This window comes from Melopsittacus undulatus, chromosome 22 (genome assembly GCF_012275295.1).
Source record: "Melopsittacus undulatus isolate bMelUnd1 chromosome 22, bMelUnd1.mat.Z, whole genome shotgun sequence".
NCBI lineage: Eukaryota > Metazoa > Chordata > Aves > Psittaciformes > Psittaculidae > Melopsittacus > Melopsittacus undulatus.
In genome coordinates, this window is record NC_047548.1 from 534672 (window position 1) to 548760 (window position 14089).

The 14089-nt window shown below is 63.8% G+C and overlaps 4 protein-coding genes across 5 annotated transcripts; 3 read left to right on the forward strand and 1 right to left on the reverse strand.

Moving 5' to 3' along the window:
* The first annotated feature begins 92 nt into the window (after positions 1-92).
* Positions 93-1603, forward strand: PPP1R14B (protein phosphatase 1 regulatory inhibitor subunit 14B). The gene is made up of 4 exons (XM_034071703.1): positions 93-332; positions 642-725; positions 950-982; positions 1250-1603. Exons 1-4 carry the CDS (start codon positions 93-95, stop codon positions 1316-1318), a joined length of 426 nt encoding a protein of 141 aa, XP_033927594.1. The 3' UTR covers positions 1319-1603.
* Positions 1604-1674: 71 nt separating this feature from the next.
* On the reverse strand, positions 1675-4360 carry FKBP2 (FKBP prolyl isomerase 2). Its single transcript, XM_034071704.1, has 6 exons — positions 4279-4360; positions 3179-3313; positions 2580-2692; positions 2375-2421; positions 2123-2158; positions 1675-1876 (listed from the first exon to the last, which is right to left on the reverse strand). The coding sequence occupies exons 1-6, from the start codon at positions 4288-4290 to the stop codon at positions 1815-1817; spliced, it is 405 nt and encodes a 134-aa protein (XP_033927595.1). The 5' UTR covers positions 4291-4360; the 3' UTR covers positions 1675-1814.
* Positions 4353-6577, forward strand: DNAJC4 (DnaJ heat shock protein family (Hsp40) member C4). Its single transcript, XM_034071853.1, has 5 exons — positions 4353-4397; positions 4808-4866; positions 5300-5393; positions 5931-6086; positions 6572-6577. Exons 1-5 carry the CDS (start codon positions 4395-4397, stop codon positions 6575-6577), a joined length of 318 nt encoding a protein of 105 aa, XP_033927744.1. The 5' UTR covers positions 4353-4394.
* MRPL11 (mitochondrial ribosomal protein L11) lies at positions 6572-10687 on the forward strand. Of its 2 annotated transcripts, XM_034071702.1 has the most exons (6): positions 6572-6703; positions 7142-7222; positions 7728-7871; positions 8508-8603; positions 9278-9437; positions 10579-10687. In XM_034071702.1, the coding sequence occupies exons 2-6, from the start codon at positions 7204-7206 to the stop codon at positions 10670-10672; spliced, it is 513 nt and encodes a 170-aa protein (XP_033927593.1). In that variant the 5' UTR covers positions 6572-6703; positions 7142-7203; the 3' UTR covers positions 10673-10687. The 2 variants fall into 2 exon arrangements, with proteins under 2 accessions (XP_033927593.1, XP_033927592.1); XM_034071701.1 differs by lacking the exons at positions 6572-6703; positions 7142-7222; positions 7728-7871 and adding exons at positions 7910-8081; positions 8698-8791.
* Positions 10688-14089: the final 3402 nt, after the last annotated feature.

Consider the following 14089-nt stretch of genomic DNA (forward strand, 5'->3'; position numbering starts at 1 on the left):
GGCGGCGGCACAAAGCGGCGCACGGCGGCGGCGGCCGCGGACACCGGAAGCGGTACCGGCGGGCGGGGGGCGTGGCCGGTTCCGGTACCGTCATGGCGGCGCCGTGCGGCGGCCCGGGCCCCCCCCCCGCCGCCGCTGCCGCTCCGGGCCCCAGCACCGGGGCCGGGCCACGGGTGTGCTTCGCGGCCGGGGCGGCGCCGGAGGCCCCGGAGGAGGCCCCGGGACGGCGGCAGGGCAAGGTCACGGTCCGGTACGACCGGAGGGAGCTGCGGAAGCGGCTGCACCTCGAGGAGTGGATCCTGGCTCAGCTGACCGCGCTCTACGACTGCCGGGTAACGGGAGCCCCGCCCCCATAACGGAACCGGGGACCCCCACCCCCCCCTTACCGGGATCTACATCCGGGTCCCCGCCCGGTACCGGGACACCCCCAACCCCTCCCCCATCCACCCCCCGTTATCCGGTACCACCCCCAACATGTGGCGCCCCGGGGTCATGGGGGGGAAGGGCACTTTCATCCCCACCCCTTCCCATGCTCCTTTGCGAAAGGGGCGGGGACAGCCCAAGGCCACGCCCCCATCCTGAAGAAGGGGCGGGGTCAGTCTGGGGGGGCCCCCCTTTGATTTCGGGGTTCCCCCCCCCAGGAGGAGGAGATCCCGGAGCTGGAGATCGACGTGGACGAGCTCCTGGACATGGAGAGCGATGGAGCCCGCAGCGCCCGCGTGCAGGTACCCCCGAAACGGGGGGGACCCCAAACCTGGGGGGGTCCCCAAAACCCCCCAAAACCCGGGGGGGGGCCTAAAGCCCGGGGGGGACCCCCCAAAATGCTGCTGCATTGATGCTTCCATGGTGGTCCCGTTGGGGGGGGTGAAGGCTCTGAGGGCCCCCCCAAACCTTTGGGGGACCCCAAAGCCCCCCCTGACCCCCCCCCTTTTATCCCCCCCCCCCTCAGGAGATCCTCGTTGACTGTTACAAGCCCACAGAGGTGAGAGGGATGAGGGCGCCCCCTAGTGGGGGGAGGACTCAAATAGGGGGGTGTTTTTGGGGGGGTCCCATAGGACACCAGGGTCCTTTTTGGGGGGCGGGGGGGTGATGCCTGCTCAGAGGCTTCTTTTAGGGGGGGACACACACATATTAGGGTCCTATTTGGGGTCAATGGGATCTCTATGGGGTTGTGGGTCCTTATGGGAGGGGGGGTCCCCATTTTTGGGGGTCCCTTGACCCCCCCTTTCCGTGTCCCCCCCCCCCTCAGGCCTTCGTCGGGGACCTGCTGGAGAAGATCCGGGGGATGCAGAAGCTCAACACCCCCCAGAAGAAGTGACCCCCCCAACATGGTTTTGGGGACCCCCCCAATTACCAGAACCCCCCCTCAGATTTGGGGGGGGTTTGACCCCAATATTGGGGACCCCTTAATTTCAGGGTCCCCCTGCAATGATAATCACCCCTCATCCCCCCCCCACTGGTTTTGGGGGGTCACTTGTGGGTGTTGGGGGCCCCCCCTGGGGGGGGGGGGGGAATTTTGGGGCTGTTTTTAGTTGTTTTTACATTTTGGGCTGAATTTTGGGGTTGTTTTTATATGAATTTAATAAACTCAACTTTGACATTTTGGGGGTGCACTCGTGACCCCCCCTTTCCCCCCCCCATGGAGCCCCCCAAAACCCAGCCACTACAAGAGGCTCCAACCAGCTCTTTATTAAACCCCCCCTTCCACCTTTGGGGGGACCCCCCATAAAAAGGGGGGGTGCTCCTGGTCCCTGCGTTTTGGGGGGGTCCCTTTACATTGGGGTCTCCCCAGTGTTGGGGACCCCCCCTTTGCCCTAAAGCTCCGGCCGCCGCTCGATCTTCAGCAGCTCCACCTCGAAGATGAGCACAGCCCCCCCTGTGGGAGGGGGGGGTCAGGACCTCAACCCCCCCCCTGCACCCCAAAACCAGCCCAGGGTACCCCCAAACCCACGCTTGGGACCCTCCTGAACCCCAAAAAGCCTCATTTCCACCCCAAACCCCCCATCTCCCTGCTGAACCCCAAACCCAACCCCCCCATTTCCCTCTGACCCCCCCATTTCCCTCTGACCCCCCCAAATTCCCCCCTGAACCCCAAACCAGGGGGAGGAGGGGAAGGGCTCACCTGGGATTTTAGGGGGGGCCCCACGGTCTCCGTAGCCTAAAGGGGGAAATGGGGTCATCATTGGGGGGGGCAGCCTTGGGGTGCCCCCCAAGATCAGTTTAGGGGCTCACCCCAATGTCCTCTCATCAAGGGGGGGTCCCCTTTATTTGAGGGCTCCCAAAAGGCAAACCCCCCCCCCCCCAATATGGGCCCTCCCTTGGTTTTAGGGTCCCCCCCCACTGTGTTTTGGGGCCCCCCCAGTTTGGGGCTCACCCAGCTCTGGAGGAATCACCAGCTTCCGCTTCTCCCCTTCACACATCCTAGGGGGAAATGGGGGGGGATCAGGGGGGGTCCCCCAAATAATGGGGTCCCCTCATAGCCAAGGGGCTTCCCTAAACCCTTGCCCCCCCCCCCAAGCTATTGGGGTCCCCCCACCCTCTGGAGCCCCCCCCAAATCCATGCCCCCCCCCCACCGTACCCCAATAGTCCCTGGTCCCAGCCCTTGATGACCTGCCCAGTGCCCAGGGAGAACACAAAGGGCTGATCCCGGCTCCGGCTGCTGTCGAACTGGGAACCGTCCTCCAGGTGGCCCTGCACCAGTATAGACCAGTATAAACCAGTATGGACTAATATAAACCAGTAGAGACCAGTACAACCCACCCCAAACCAGTAAGAAACCAGAAAGGCCCACACTAACCGGTATAATTCTCTCCTAAAATACCCCCTTTGTCCTCAAACCAGTAAAAACCAGCGTGCTCCCAGTCTGAACCAGTGAGCCCCAAAACCTCCTTGTGCCCGCAGAGAGGTTCCCAGTATGAACCAGTATAACCCAGTGGTCCCCAGACCTTCACATCCATACCCAGGTCATCCTTTGTTCCAAACCAGCACAGCCAATACCTCTTCCCAGTCCAAACCAGTCCACCCCAGTAACACCCCCCAGGTTACTGTGGACAACCAGGACCCTCCCAACCTCTCCCAGTGCTTCCCAGTCCAAACCAGTAACACCCCCCACCCCCACCCCGGAGTTACCATGATCCCCCCCCTACGCTCCCAGTCCAGACCAGTATAAACCAGTACCGTGTAGTGCATGTGGAGCAGGTCCCCGCGCCGGGACCGGACCCCGCAGGCCTCCGGCCGCCGCCTCACCCCGATCTGCACCTTCCGGCCTGGCTCTGCCGCCAGCGCCAGCGCCAGCGCCAGCACCCACCATAGCTGGGGGGGATGACGTCATTGACGGGTCCGTGACGTCATCAACGGGTCCGTGACGTCATCAATGGGTATGTGATGTCAGCAGCAACACAACCTTGCCATAGGCCCATCCCCACCCACTACAAAGGTCATGCCCCCCCCGACTCCCCCATAGAGCCATTGACAGCACAAGGGGTTCACGGGCATCCCCGTGACGTCATAGACACCCCGCTGACATCACAAGCACCCCAGTGACGTCATCAGCACCCCAACACAACCACACCCCAATGGGCGCTCCCCTCAGGCCAATCCCGTGACGTCATAGGCACCCCCGATAGCATCACAAGCACCCCAGTGACGTCATCAGCACCCCAACACAACCCACACCCCCACCCCCCACCCCACAATGGCCGCTCCCCTGAGACAGGCCAATCCCGTGACGTCATCAGCACCCCCGTGACATCACAGACACCCCACTGACATCACAAGCACCCCAGTGACGTCATCAGCACCCCAACACAACCCACCCCCTACCCCACAATGGTTGCTCCCCTAAGACAGGCCAATCCCGTGACGTCATCAGCACCTCGTGACGTCATAGACACCCCAGTGATGTCATCAGCACCCCAACACAACCACCCCCCCACCCCACAATGGTGGCTCCCCTCAGGCCAATCCCGTGATGTCATAGGCACCCCCGATGACATCACAAGCACCCCAGTGATGTCATCAGCACTCTCCCACCCCCCACCCCACAATGGTCGCTCCCTTCAGGCCAATCCCGTGACGTCACCAGCACCCCCGTGACGTCACAGGCACCCCAACAAGGCCCCGTTCGGTGCCCCCCTCCCCCCTTTGGCCGCTCTCGCCCCCCCCCCAGCCCTCCCTCGGTTCCCCCCCCCCAGTGCCCCCCTCTGACCCCGTGACCCCCCCGGGCCTCCCACGTGACCCCCTCCGGTCCCCCCGGTTCGTGTCCCCCCCCCCTTCACCTCCGCCACCATCGCTCTCAGGCCGCGCTGCGCAGGCGCGGGCTCACGTGACCGCTCCACCAGCCGGAAGCGGCGTGACCGGAAGCGGAAGGCGGCGGCTGCGGCTCGGGGTTCCCATGGTAACGGTCGGGGGGTCTCATTAACCCCTTGTTTATGACCCCTCATTAAGCGGCTCCACCCCCCGCCCCCTCATTAGCATCTCATTAGCATGAAGGGAGGTGAACGGGTTGGCGATGGCCGCGGGTTGGGGTTAATTAGCCTCTAATTGGTGGTCAATTGGGATGCGTTAGGGACTAATGAGTGTTAATTAGGAGAGATGCATAATCAGCCGTTAATTAAACGCTATTAATCGTTAATGAGCCTCGTTTATTCATTAGCCCCTTCATTAACACGCGCTCATTAACGCGGCTTGGGGGGGTGTTAATTAACTATTAAGTGAGGCTTAATAAAGAGTTAATTAAAGGTTAATTAAGTATTAATTAAGTGTTAATTAAGTGTTAATGGAGTTAATACCCAGCCCCCCCCCCAGGAGCCCTGGGCCGCCCCCCCCCGGCTGCTGCCCCGGATCGGGCCCGGGCTCTGCACACGGTGAGACCCCCACGTGACCCCCGTTTGTGTCCGTTCCCCCCCACGTGACCCCCGTTCGTGCCCGTTCCCCCTCACGTGACCCCCATTCGTGTCCGTTCCCCCCACGTGACCCCCGTTCCCCCCCCGTGACCCCCGTTCGTGTTCGTTCCCCCCCACGTGACCCCCGTTCGTGCCCGTTCCCCCCTCACGTGACCCCCGTTCGTGTCCGTTCCCCCCTCACGTGACCCCCGTTCCTCTCACGTGACCCCCGTTCGTGCCCGTTCCCCCCCTCACGTGACCCCCGTTCCTCTCACGTGACCCCCGTTCGTGCCCGTTCCCCCCCTCACGTGACCCCCGTTCCTCTCACGTGACCCCCGTTCGTGCCCGTTCCCCCCCTCACGTGACCCCCGTTCCTCTCACGTGACCCCCATTCATGCCCGTTCCCCCCCCCCAGGGCCGGGCCGCGGGACCCACACTCGGTGCTGGGGGTCGGGCCCGAGGCGACACCTGCAGAGATCAGAGCAGCGTTCCTGGAGCGGTGCAAGGAGGTGAGGGGGGAACTGGGAGGGACTGGGATGAACTGGGATCAATTGGGATGAACTGGGTTCACCGGGATGAACTGGGATGGACTGGGATCAATGGGGATGGATTGGGATGGACAGGGATGAACTGGGATGGACTGGCATGGACTGGGATGAAATGGGGGCACTGGGATGAACTGGGATGAGCTGGGGGGACCAGGATGAACTTGGATGGAGTGGGGCAGACTGGGATGAACTGGGGCATTGGTGTGAACTGGGATTGAAGGGGTCCTATGGGTGCTTCTGGGGGAGGCTGGACTATGGCATGGGTGCTGGGGGGGGGGGGTGGGTCTGGGTGTCTCTAGGAGATCCCATGAGTGCTTGGGGAGGAACTGGGATGAACTGGGACGAACTCGGATGAACAAGAACTGGGATGAACTGGGATGGATTGGGATGAACTGGAATGAACTGGGATGAACTAGGAGGAACTGGGATGCATTGGGATGAACTGGAATGAACTGGAATGAACTGGAATGAACTGGGAGGACTGGGCCCCCCCCCCAGGTGCACCCGGACGGGGACCCCTCGGACCCCTCTCGTCACGAGCGGTTCCTGCTGCTGGCAGAGGCCTATGGGGCCCTGACCCGGCCCCGGAGCCCCCCCGGAGCCCCCCCCGGAGCCCCCCCTGGAGCCCCCCCCGGGGCCCCCCCCCGGCCCAAGGCAGGAGCTGCAGGAGCTGGAGCCCCCCCCCGCCCCAAGCCCCCCCCACGGTAACCGGGACTGAAGGGGGGGACATAGGGGTCCTATGGGTGCTTCTTAGGGGGGGGCTGCATGATCCAATGGGTGCTGGGGGGGTCTGGGTGACCCCATGGGTCCCTATGGGGTCCCTGTGGGTCCCTATGGGATCCCTATGGGTCTCTATGGGGTCCCTATGAGGTCCCTATGGGTCCCCATGGGTCTCTATGGGGTTCCTATGTGGTCCCTATGGGTCCCTGTGGGTCTCTATGGGGTCCCTATGCGTTTCTTATGGGTCCCTATGGGTCTCTATGGGGACCCTATGGATCTCTATGGGGTCCTTATGGGTCCCTATGGGATCCCTATGGGTTCCTATGGGGTCCCTATGCGTTTCTTATGGGTCCCTATGGGTCTCTATGGGTCCCTATGGGTCTCTATGGGGTCCCTTAGGTGCTGCCCCCCCCCCACAGGACTGACCCGGATCGCCTCTATTGGGAGCAGTTCTGCCCCCCCCGGAAGCCCCGTGGCCCCCCCTGGCGCGTGCTGGGGCTCTGCCTGGTGCTGGCAACGCTGGGGGGGGTGGCCCATGCGCTGGCCTACAGGTGGGGGGGCACCCTAGGGTGGGGGGGACACCCAAGGGTGGGGGGGGCACCCAAGGATGGGGGGGCACCCAAATGTGGGGGGGGCACCCAAGGGTGGGGGGGACACCCAAGGATGGGGGGGCACCCAAATGTGGGGGGGGCACCCAAGGGTGGGGGGCACCCAATGGTGGGGGGGCACCCAAGGGGGGGGGGCTCCCTGTGACGGGGGGGGGCACCTAGGGGTAGAGGGGGTGGGGGGGACCCATTTTGAGGGGGATCCATGGGATGGGGGGGACCCGCCAAGGAAGAGGGGGGGCACCCATGGGTGGGGGGAACCCAGGAGTTGGGGGTGGCAGGAATTTAGGGGGGTCCCAGGGTGTTGTGGGGGGGAATTGGGGGTTTTGGGGGGGTCCCAGGGGGTGGGAATTGGGGGTCCTGACATGGAGCCCCCCCCCCCAGGTACATAACAGGGGCTCACACGGCCTTCCTGAACGAGAGGGACAGGGTCCTCACTGCAGTCTATGAGCGAGCGCGGAGCCGGTGGGTGCTGGGGGCACCCATGGGTGCTGGGGGGGGGGGAAATGTGGGTGCTGGGGGGGGGAGAATGGGGGTGCTGGGGGGCACCCATGGGTCGTGGGGGGGCAAGAATGGCAGTGCTGGGGGGAGAGTACGGGTGCTGCGGAGGGATTGGGGGTGCTGGGGGAGGGAAATGTGGGTGCTGGGGGGTGGTTGGGGGTGCTGGGGGGCACCCATGGGTGCTGGGGGGGCAGGAATGGGGGTGCTGGGGGGAGATTGGGGTTAATGGAGGCACCTATGGGTGCTGTGGGGGGAAATGTGGGTGCTGGGGGGGAGAATGGGGGTGCTGGGGGGCACCTATGGGTGCTGGGGGGGGAGAATGGGGGTGCTGAGGGGGGATTCGGGGTGCTGGGGGGCACCTATGGGTGCTAAGGGGGAGATGTGGGTGCTGGGGGGGGTCATTTGGGGGAGGTGTCTTTGCTCTTCCCATGCCCCCCCCGTGACCTTTGCCCCCATCCCCCCCCCCCAGGGCCGGGTCACACGAGGAGGTGCTGCGGCGGCTGCGGGCCTCGCGCCAGAGGGGGCGGGGCGAGGCCTAAGCCCCGCCCCCCACCCCGACAAACCCCGCCCCTTTCCCCCTCCTCCTCCCCCCCTCTTCCGCCGGCCGCCATTGGTACGTCCCGGGGTGTGGGCGGGGCTTCCCCTCTCGGCCACGCCCCCTCGCCCTTCCTCACGTGACCCCGCGGCCATGTCGAAGGCGGCGCGGGCCGTGCGGGCCGCACGTGCGGGCACCGGGGCCGGACCGGAGCTGAGGCCGCTGCGGACACAGATCCCGGCGGGGGGGGCGGTGCCGGGACCGCCGCTGGGGCCGCTGCTGGGGCAGGTACGGGGGGGGGCCGGTTCCGGTTCCGGTTCTCGGTGTTCCGGTTCCGGTTACCGATTACCGGTGTCGGTCCCGGTGTTCCGGTGTCGGTTCCTGTTACCGGTTCCCGGTGTCCGTTCCGGTTCCCGGTGTCCACGGTTCCCGTTGTCGGTTCCCGGTGCCGGTGTTCCCGTTGTCGGTTCCGGTGCCAGTTCCCGGTGTTCCGGTTCCCGGTGTCAGTTCCCGGTGCCAGTTCCCGGTGTTCCGGTTCCCCGTGTCCCCGGTTCCGGTGCCCGGTGTCGGTTCCGGTGTCGGTTCCTGTTCGGTTCCCGGTGTCCCCGGTGTCGGTTCCGGGTGTCCCAGTGCCCGATGTTCCGGTTACCGGTGCCCCCATTGTCGGTTCCGTGTGTCCCGGTTCCGGTGCTGACCCATCCGGTATCTCCGCAGAGGGGGGTCTCGATCAGCGCCTTCTGCCAGGACTTCAACGAGCGCACCCGGGACATCAAACCCGGGGTCCCGTTGCGGGTGAAGCTGCGAGTGCACGTGAGTCCCCCCCCGAACCCCCCCCCCCCCCGTTACCGGTAACAGGGACAGCTCCCGTTGGGTGCCCCCCTTTAACCCAACCCCCCCCCCCCAGCCGGACCGGAGCTACGACCTGAGCATCTCGCCCCCCCCCTCCTCCTACTTCCTCAAGGCTGTGGCCGGTGTTGAGAAGGGGGCAGCGCGGCCTGGTGAGGAGCTAGGGGGGGGGAACCCCCATAGGCATCGGGGGGGGAGCCCCCTATAGGCATCGGGGAGGGAACCCCCATAGGCATCGGGGGGGGGGGAACCCTCATAGCCATCGAGGGGGGGGGGAACCTCCCATAGGCATCGGGGGGGGGGAACCCCCCATAGCCATCGAGGGGGGGGGAACCTCCCATAGGCATTGGGGGCGGGTCCCCCCATAGGCATCGGAGGGGGGGAGCCCCCTATAGGCATCGGGGGGGGGAACCCCCATAGGCATAAGGGGGGGGAATCCCCATAGGCATCGGAGGGGGGGGTTTGGGGGATCAGAGGTGTCTTTGGGGGGGGCTGGGGGTTTCTATGAGTGCTGGTGGGGTTTATAGGGGGTGCTGGGGGGGGATCTGTGGTTGTGGATGGGGGGTTATGGGGGTCTATGGGGTGGGGGTTCCCCATTGGGTGCTGAAGGGGGGGTCACCCCCATGTTCCCCCCCCAGGGCACGAGGAGGTGGGGGTGGTGTCACTGAAGCACCTCTATGAGGTGGCGCTGGTGAAGCAGCAGGATCCGGCCGTGGCGCTGAGGGGGATGTCCCTGCCCCAGCTGGTGACGGCGCTGGTGGGATCTGCCCGCAGCCTGGGCCTGCGCGTGGTGCCGAGGTGTGTGACCCCCCCCCAACACCCCCCGACAACCACAACAACCATCCCTAACAACAACACCCCCCCCAACAGCAACCTCCAAACAACAACCCCCCAATAGCAACACCCCCCCAGCAACCACCCTTTGAGAACCACAACAGCCCCTCAACAACCACCCCTAACAACAACCCCCCAATAGCAACCACTCCCCAACAACCACCCCCCCAACAACCACCCCTCAGCAACCCCCCCTCCAACAACAGCAACCCTCAATAACCTCCCCCAACACCCCCCCAACGACCGCAACCACTTCCAAAACCAACCATACCCCAACAACCTCAACAGCAACCCCCCAGCAAACACCCTTCCCAACAACAACCCCCAATAACAACCACCCCCCCAACAGCCACCCCTCATCAACCCCCAGCAACCATCAATAACCCTCCCCATCAACCCATCCCCCCAACAACAGCCCCCAAAAACAGCAACCTCCAATAACTACCCCCAGCAACACCCTCACAACCACCCCCCCAACAAGAACCCCCAATGGTCACCCCAATAGCAGCAACACCCTCCCAACAACACCCCCCAACAACTCCCTATAACCACTGCCAACAGCCACCTTAGCAACACCTCTAACAACAGCACCCCCTAACGGTCACCTCATCAGCAACAACCCCCCCAACACATCCCAGCAACACCCCACAGTAACCACCAACAGTCACCCCAACAACAACCCCTCCAACAATACCCCCCCAAACAACAACCCCCCCAAAGCCACCCCCCAACAGCCCCAATATCACCCCCAACAGTCACTGCAACAACAACCCCCCCCAACTGCTGCCCAAGAATCACCCCAACAACACCCCCCAAAAGCCTCATCCCCAACAACAGGGTGTCCCCCCCCATCCAAGCATTGAGTTGCCCCCACTTCCCAACACCCCCCCCACATCACTGGGTGCCCCCCACCCAACCCTTCCCCAAACATTGGGGTGGCCCCCCCCACCTCACTAAACATTGGGGTGACCCCATCCGCCCCCCCTCCACAACCCTGGGGTCTCCCCCCCATACAAACCATCCTGCCCCCCCAGGATGGGGGGGATGGGGGCTGTGTTTGTGGGTGCCCCCCCCCCCATACCCCCCCCCCCCCCCCCCCCCCCAGGCTGACGGCCGAGGAATGTGCTGAGTTCCAGCGCCAGCGTCGGGAGCAGGAGGCAGCCATGGCCCAGGAGGAAGAGGAGGGAGCGAAGAAGTGACCCCCCCGACCCCCCCCCCCCCCACCTCTGACCCCCCCCCAGGGTCGGGGTTCCCCATAATAAACGTTTCTTCATCCAATTCTGGGTCTGTTTTATGGGGGGGAGGATGAGGAGGGTCCATTTGGGGGGGGGAGGATGAGGAGGGTCCTTCTGGGGGGGGGAGGATGAGGAAGGTCCTTTTGGGAGGGGAGGATGAGGAGGGTCCTTTGGGGGGGGGAGGATGAGAAAGGTCCCTTTGGGGGGGGGGGGAGGATGAGGAGGGTCCCTTTGGGAGGGGGAGGATGAGGAAGGTCCTTTTGGGGGGGGGGAGGATGAGGAGGGTCCCTTTGGGGGGGGGAGGATGAGAAAGGTCCCTTTGGGGGGGGGGGGAGGATGAGGAGGGTCCTTTTGGGGGGGGAGGATGAGGAAGGTCCATTCCAGGGGGAATGTGGCATCTTCATCATCAGCCCCTTCATCCACAACCCTCTTCCATCTTCATCGTCCTCATCCTTCCCCAGCCTCCTCTTCCTCCTTCCTCACTGTCCTTCATCCCTCGGCATCCTCCCCCCCCCCTTTTCCCTCCTTCATCCTCATCTTCATCTCCTGTTGTCCCTCCTCATCCTCCTCTCCTTCATCCCCATCTCATTTCCCTCCATCCCTCCTCATCCTCACCCCCCCTTCTCCATCCTCATCCTCTCCCTATACTCCTCCATCTTCACCCTCCTTCCTCCCCATCCTCTTCCTCTTTCACCCCTCTCATCCCCCCCTTCCTTCCTATCCTCCTTCACCCCATCTTCATCCTCCTCTGTCCCTCCCTATCCTCAGCCCCATCTTTCCTCTTACAGCTTCATCCTCCTTCATCTTCATCCTCATCTTCACCCCCCCTTCCCCTTCATCTTCATCCTCTTCTCCCTCCTCATCCTCCTCCATCTTCAACCCCCTTCCCCATCCACCTTCATCCCATCTTTATTTTCCCGTCCCTCCTCATCCTCAGCCCCATCCTTCCTCTCACAGCTTCATCTTCATCCTCATCTTCACCCCCCTTCACCCTCCTCCCTCCTTTCCTCATCCTCCATCTTCATCCTCATCTTCACCCCCTTCATCCTCATCCTCACCCCCATCCTCTCCATCCTCACCCCCTTCATCCCCACCGTCCCCATCCCCTTCACCCCCCTCCTCATCCTCACCTTCATCCCCTCCATCCTCCCGCATCCCCCCCCCCATCGCTGCGGCTCCTCCGTTACCACGGCAACCGGCGGTCGGGGTCCGGGGTTGGGGGGGGGGTCCCCGCATCCTGATCCCTCCCCCCTCCGTGCCGCGGGGGATCCCCGCTCCCCCCCTCCCCCCGCAGGGATCCCCGAGCTCCGCTCCCCCCCCCGCCCCCCCCGGCCCCTCCCCCTCTCTATTTTTAGCCCCAAACTCCTATTTTTAGCTCAGCGGCTTCAGAGCCCAAATTTGGCAGCGGCGGAGCCCGGGGGGGGGGAGGGGAACAGCGGCGGGGGCGGGGCCAGCGCGGGGGGAGCCAAGGAGATGGGGGGGGGGGGCAGGGGGATCCCGAGGGGAGGGGGGAGGGGATGGGGGGGGTCCCGGGAACACTGAACCCCCCCCTTGGGTGCTGGGGTCCCTCCGGCCCCACTGAAACGAGGCTCAAGGTCCCCCCCCGATGATGCTTGCACGTAACCCCCCCACTGAGCCCTGCTGAGTCCCCATTGATCATCGTTGAGCCCCATTGAGCCCCACGGAGCCCCACTGAGCCCCGTGGAGCTGCCGTTGACCCCCATTAAGCCCTATTGAGGCCCCATTGATCCCACTGAGCCCTTCTGAGCTCCTACGGACCCCCATTGAGCCCCACTGAGCCCCGTTGAGCTCCCATTGACCCCTTTGAGCCCCGCTGAGCCCTATTGTGCCCCTTTGAGTTCCCATTGAGCCCCATTGAGCCCTGTTGAGCTGCCGTTGATCCCCTTTGAGCCCTATTGAGGCCCCATTGATCCCACTGAGCCCTGCTGAGCTCCCATTGACCCCACTGAGCCCTGCTGAGCCCTATTGAGCCCCACTGAGTTCCCATTCAGCCCCATTGAGCCCTGTTGAGCTGCCGTTGACCCCCATTGAGCCCTGCTGAGTCCCCATTGATCATCGTTGAGCCCCATCGAGCTCCCATTGACCCCCATTGAGCCCCATTGAGCTCCCATTGACCCCATTGAGCCCCACTGAGCCCTATTGAGCCCCACTGAGTTCCCATTGAGCCCCATCGAGCTCCCACTGCCTCCCCCCTCCCTCCCATTACCCATCCTCTCAACCCTCCCTCCCTTGACCCACCATTGTCCTGGCTGCCTGTCTGTCTGTCCAGCCCCTGATCCCCATCCCCCCATCGACCCCCTCTGCCCCCATTGACCCCCTCTGCCCCCCATCGACTCTCCCTCCACCCTTTGAGCCCTTCCAGCCCCACACTGGCCCCTCCATTGACCCCCTGCACTCCCCTATGGAGCCTCCATCAACGACTCCATTGTCTGACCCTCTCCTCCCCACATTGGGGTCTCCATCTCCCCACTGACCCTCTCCAGCCCCCTGTTGACTTTCCCCATACCCCACTGATAACCCATCCCCCACTGACCATCTCCACCCCCCATTGATGCTCTTCATCCCCTGTTGACCCTCATCACCTCCCCATTGACCCTCCATTGTCCTGTTCACCCTCCCATTGACCGTCTCCCTCCCTATTGAGCATCTTCATCCCCATTGACCATCTTCATCCCCATTGACCATCTTCATCCTCCTGTTGACCCTCCCATTGGCCATCTCTGTCCCCCCATTGACCATCTCCATTCCCATTGATCATCTCCATACCCATTGACCATCTCTGTCCCCCCATTGATCTTCTCCATCCCCATTGACCATCTCCATCCCCATTGACCATCTCCCTCCCCCCATTGACCATCTCCGTCCCCCCATTGACCATCTCTGTCCCCCCATTGATCTTCTCCATCCCCATTGACCATCTCCATCCCCATTGACCATCTCCCTCCCCCCATTGACCATCTCCGTCCCCCCATTGACCATCTCTGTCCCCCCATTGATCTTCTCCATCCCCATTGACCATCTCCATCCCCATTGACCATCTCCATCCCCACTGATCATCTCCCTCCCCATTGACCACCTCCCTCCCCATTGACCATCTCCCTCCCCCCATTGACCATCTCCCTCCCCATTGACCCTCTGTTCTGTTGACATCCACCCCACTGTTAACTCCCTCCATCCCCCTATTGACTCCCTCCCTCCCTCCCTGACCCCTTCCAGCCCCTATTGCGCCCCACTCTCCCCATTGCCCCCTTCACCCATCCCTTTACCCCCCATTGACCACCCATTGACTCCCCCTCTTCCCTCCATCCCCCCCTCCCCTCCATCCCCCCCATTCCCTTCCCTCCCCCCCCCATTCCCCCC